Here is a 5540-nt window from a genome sequence, read left to right as displayed (position 1 = left end):
TCCCCTCCCCAGGCGTGTGCCAACTGGGACAAGGGGACCGAGCGCACGCGGCGGGTCACTGGCCGGAGCAGGCCCTTTCTTAAGAGGGAAACTCCATCTTGTGCTTCTGTGCGACTGAACATTAGTGGGGCCCTCGCTGGTTTGGCCCAGTGGAGTGTGGATCAGTAGTTGAGCATTGACCCATGAACCAAGAGGTAACCGGTTTGATTTCTGGTTAGGGCACATGCCCGGGTTGCGGGCTCAATCCCCAGTGTGGGGCATGCAGGAGGCAGCTCATCATTGATGTTTCTATCTCTCTCTGCCTCTCCCTTCCTCTCTGAAATCAATAATTAAAAAACATTAATACAAACAAATTCACATAAAAAGAGGAAAAAAAGATCAGCATCCCGCTGTCGGACGCGGTGCACCCAGGACCTCGACCTGCAGACAGCGCGCCGGAAGGGCGGCAGGGGCGGAGGGATGGAACCGAGAAAGGAGAAAGTCCGATAGCCCCGCCCCCAGCTAAACAAAACCCTGACTCAACCAACCCAAGAGGCCCGGGTCCCTGCCAGCCACAAAAAATAACCTGCCAGTGGGAGCACTTCTGACAGTTGGATAGAACGGGGCACCCTGGTGTTCTTTCTTGGAAAAGGACAAATCCCAAGTAAGGAGAACACATGAAACGGTCTGATGAGTCTCCCAAGTGACACAGCTTTCTTTGTAAAAGATCTGCTCAGGGCTGTGGCTTTGCTGATACCGGTTCCTCTTCCTGTGAAGATTTAGGTTGTAGGTCGTTATCAGAGACACTAATTAATGGTTTCTGATTCCTTCTCACGTCAGTCCTCCAGCAGCCCTCTGGTGGAAAGTCTCCAACACCAACCGCGGGGGGTGTGGTAATAGCTCCCACACGCTGCACCCCAGCTCTCTGACACCATTAGGCAGTGCAGGCTGAGGGAGAAAATGAACCCCTTTAAAAACTAATTGCAATCTGACAATTCTGAAATCCCTTTAAGAAAAATGTTGAGAATGAAGGTTTGGAGGCAAGAAACCCTGTTGCGATGGGTGGTGGGTCCCTCCGTTTGAATTCCTGGGAGAAGACAAGTCCACATCAGTGAAGCTGGAATTGTATGTGTGCAAATACAGCCTGAAACCCCTCATTTGAATACTTTTGTTACCAAGAACCAAGAGAAATGTTTCTTTTGTTACACATCCTATTTAAGAAGTACTGTGCTGCCCTAGCCGGTTTGGCTCAGTGGATAGAGTGTCGGCCTGTGGACTAAAGGGTCCTGGGTTCGATTCTGGACCAGGGCGTGTTGGGGGTCACAGGCTCCTCCCAGCCCAGGCCCAGTCCCTGGTCAGAGTGCCTGCAGGAGGCAAGCAATTGATGTGTTTCTCTCACATCAGTATTTCTCTGTCTTTCCATTCTCTCTAAAAATCAATGGAAAAATATCCTTAGGTGAGGATTTAAAAAAAAAGAAAAAGAGGTGCTGTGTTAAATTGTGTGGTTAACTACAAAACAAACATTCAGAACTGGCTCTGTGCCTGGCCCTGGGGACAAAGATTTAAAAAATTGAATTAAAATCCTGCTCTCAGTTGTATTGACGAAAACATTAATTTATCCACTTGTGTATCAGGAAATGCTAATTAAGTGCCTACTAAGTGTTGAGCATTCTTTGGTGTTGAAAAAGGTACCTCCTGTCATTGAGCCCCGTGTATTGTTTTAAACTAGGGATGCTGACCCATGAGTGCACCTTAAAATCAATTTGTGTAAGAGCAAGATCAGGCAGAAAAATAAATTAGAGTTGATAGGAAGTGCCAACCTCCATCTCGTGCAGTAAGCTCAAGTTCACTTTTTTTAATTTGCCATTCTTCCTTTGTCAGTTCACTCTTTGCTTCTTTTTCTTTTGCTTTCATAAAAGTAATAACTTTACTATTTTTATGAAAATGATACCTGGTCAATATGAATTCAGGTGTTACAGTTAAAGAAATTTAAAAAAACAACAACACACAATAAGGTGTTACGGTGACCTTGGGTGACTGTCATTCCAGATACCCAACTGCAGGGAAAAGACTGGTGTCCGGGCATCATGCGGCTTGGATGAAGCACATTCATTTTCCTCTTAGAACTAAACATCGGTTCATTGTCTTCTGATACTGAATGTTATTGGGAGAAGTGTAAGGCTGCCTGGATTTGCCCCCTTATTTGTGCTTCTCTTCTCTCTGGAAAGCCTAAGAAGTCTTTCTTTATACAGTTAAAAATTCCAGAATAAAAGCCGCCTGGAGGCAAGGATCTCACCTGGTTTGTTCACTGCTGCATTTTTTAATAAGCACATTCCCAGGTCAAAATAAACCCCTTCAAGAGCAGGAGTTCTGTTTCTAACTAACATGACTAACAAAAAAGAGTCATGTTAGTTTTGGCTCACGTGACAGGGATACATAAGAGATGATCTGAATGAAAGTTTGGAAGGAGTGAGACTCCAGCTGAAAATTGCAAACTGCCTGCAAATTCCTCTCTGACTCCATCTCCCTGGATTGTGGAGGATCGGCCAAGCATCTTCTTGGTGCACATCTAACTGCAGACAGATAACTCACAAAAAACGGCAAGTATCCCCTGCACACAGGGCAACTACTGTTCCCAGGCCTCCCGTTCGTTGCTGTAAGATGTGTTATTACTCAGCAATGTAAGTCCAGCCTTGCTACTGGCAGCAGCTGCATAGCCCAGCCTCTGCACTGGGGCCAGGGGCCAGTTCACTGCCTTTTAGATTTGCTCGGCTGGGCCTTTGTGTTGCTGTGGCAAGAGGTCTGTGTTCTGCAGACGCTTAGCTCCTCTGGGCAGCCCCTTGTTACGGAGCCAGTGGAGGAGCGCAGACCGCAGCACAGAGCCGGAGCCTACACGGCTGGTGGGGTGCCAGAGCCGGGGGGAGTTTGGTCTCCTTCATTCTGTGATGTTTACACTGTCGGCATTAGTGGGGGGTCCCTCCTTTGTCAGGGCTGTCCTCTGCCTCGGTGCAGTGGAGCATCAGCAGGTCTCCTCTAGCGGCCCCTTCCACCTGTGACCCGTCCACGGTGGTCTGGGCAGTGAACAGAATGCATGCATGGCACAGACTGCCTTCTAGCAGCTGGACAGAGTTCATCGGGAGGTGGTGACTGGAGGCTCACTGTGTGCATACACTATATGAATTGCTTTGAGAATGCAAAGATATGCATTTTCCCAAAGTCATCCTTTGAGAAATAAGGTTGTCCAGTCTTTACCACGCTGCCATTTTTATGTGACATTTAAGGCCAAGTTCACTTATGGGAATATCAGTCGGGGTAAATTTGATCTGAAAAATATTTATTTTGACCTAAACCAACAGGTAGTTAGAAACTTTAAAAATGGATATGGTAATATTCCATTGTCTTATAAACATAGCTCACACTTAGCTGTGGAATACAGAGTACTTACACTTCAAACAGGTCCTGGGTCCTTCCCATCACACGGCCGCTAGGCCAGTTTTCCTCTACCCTTCCTTTATTGTGAACTTGTATATGTGATTTGATTTTTTAAAGCTTTTTGTTTTGTTTTGTTAATCCTCACCCAAGGATATTGTTCCATTGATTTTTAGAGAGAGTGGGAAGGAGAGGGAGACACAGAGCGAAACATCAATGTGAGAGAAACACATTAATTGGTTGCCTCCTGCACTCACCCTGACCAGGGCCTGCAACCAAGGTAAGTGCCCTTGACCAGAATCAAACCTGAGATCCTTCAGTCTGGAGGCCGATGTTCTATCCACTAAGCCAAACCAGATAGGGCAAATTTTTTTTTTAACCTAAAAAAATAGTTTTATTGATTTTTAGAGAGAGAGAAACATCAATGCGAGAGTGAAACAATCGGCTGCCTCCTGCACGCCCCCTCCTGGGGATCGAGCCCACAACCCCTGCATGTGCCTGACCTGAAGTGGAACCAGCGACCTTTCCGTGCATGGCATGATGCCCAACCAACCGAGCCACAACCCCGGCCAGGGCTTGTTAACTTTTAAATGAAAACTGAATGAGCGTATCAAGCACTCATCAGCACACAAGCATCAGCAGTGGCCATTCCGTAAGCCCCTCTCCTGGGAGAACCTGCCACGAGCCCCAGTGGGTCTGTCTTCTTGGAGTCCAGGGCGGAGCCTTCACCCTGATGTAGGGAGGGTGTCATGCGACCCATTTTTAAAGAGGCACCAGTTTTAAAGTGTCAACAGAGCTCCTGACACTTTGCTTCCTTTAGAAGGCTGACTCCGCTGGTTGAGAAAGAACGTGAGAGGTTGAGGCTGAAAAGAAAGGAGGAGCAAAGGCGGGAGGTGACCGTGCTTGGCGAGGGTCAGGGTGCGGAGGGCTGGTTTCTTATGGTTCTTCCAGCAACTTCTGTGCATATATCAACATGTGTATGAAGAGACCCTCATTAAAAATCACACAAATGGAATGTGTTCCTTAACAGAATTTCCTCAACAAGTAATTGTTGAGTGATTGTGTAAACAATATATATGTAACAATGTTTACATTAATGTGAGTTCTAGCTTTTAATAGATGCACCGGATTTTGTTATATGGCTGAGCCCTGATTGATTAATTATATTCCCTATGGAAATGCAGATTTGTTTTTTAGCCTTTCCTGTTACTAGCTATGCTTTAATGAATATGTTGGGCTACTTTGAGCCCCTTGTATATCGGAGTCCCTAAAAAATAATAACAGTAATGAATTTTAGGATAAGTGTGTCAACTTTTGCAAAAGCCCACTGGGATTTTGATAGAAATGGAATCTGTAGATCATTTTCAATCCATGAACACAGGTATCTTTACAAGTCTTACACTGCTTTTATTAAATATATTAGTATTTTGGTCTTTTTGATGTGATTATAAATAGAATAGCTATTTTAATTTTATTTTTATCTTAATGGATATCTGTGTAAGATTGAAGTTGCTCAAGGAATCAGGCGGACGCAGTGAGCAAGAGGGAGTTTATTAGAGGAAAGGGCGAGGGGGGGGGGGGGATTGAGCCACAACCAGGGAAAGCTGGGACTCAGCCTCGCTGTCCTTGGGGTTGAATTTTATGCGCCAAAACTGCCAGGGGCGGAGGCTGAGGGATGCAGGTGTCCTAGCTCATTGGAGGAGCTCTTGTCCTTCAGCCCTTTTAGTGCTGGCCATGGAGGCTGTGGGCTGCAGGCGCCCTTGTGATCGTTGGCCTGCTGTCTTGCCTTCGGTGCGGCTGCCTCCTGTTGAGTCAAATAGGGTGACTGCAGGCTGTTCCACGCAATGAGGCTGGAGCCACTGTCTCGTTTGGGACTTTCTAGTCCGCCTGAGCCCATGTCCTCCCTGGCCTGTCACTTTGAACATTGCTTCTTTCTCCCCCCAAATGAGTGAGTATATCTGTAAGAAAAATCCCCAATCGTGGAGTTGCTGGCTCGAAGGGTATTTATAATTAACATTTTGATAAATGTTGTCAATTGGCCTCTGAAGAAATTGTCCCAGTTTATATTAACAGGTTATAAGAGTGACTTTAATAAGCTGTTTCTTGTATCATGTATTATAAACTTGTGAACC

At 46.0% G+C, this 5540-nt stretch overlaps 1 protein-coding gene across 1 annotated transcript in view; it reads left to right on the top strand.

Annotated features, from left to right (window-relative positions):
- Positions 1-4214: 4214 nt before the first annotated feature.
- DECR1 (2,4-dienoyl-CoA reductase 1, mitochondrial) overlaps positions 4215-5540 on the top strand; it is a gene marked incomplete at its 5' end in the record, with an annotated part of 15454 nt that continues 14128 nt past the window's right edge. Inside the window, one exon of the mRNA XM_006769043.2 lies at positions 4215-4301. Coding sequence (XP_006769106.1) covers positions 4215-4301 — 87 coding nt within the window. The remainder of the gene's footprint in view (positions 4302-5540) is intronic.

This window comes from Myotis davidii, unplaced genomic scaffold (assembly GCF_000327345.1).
Source record: "Myotis davidii unplaced genomic scaffold, ASM32734v1 scaffold1104, whole genome shotgun sequence".
NCBI classification, from domain to species: domain Eukaryota; kingdom Metazoa; phylum Chordata; class Mammalia; order Chiroptera; family Vespertilionidae; genus Myotis; species Myotis davidii.
The sequence above is the reverse complement of the archived record's forward strand: the minus strand, read 5'-3'. Positions and strand labels throughout refer to the sequence as shown.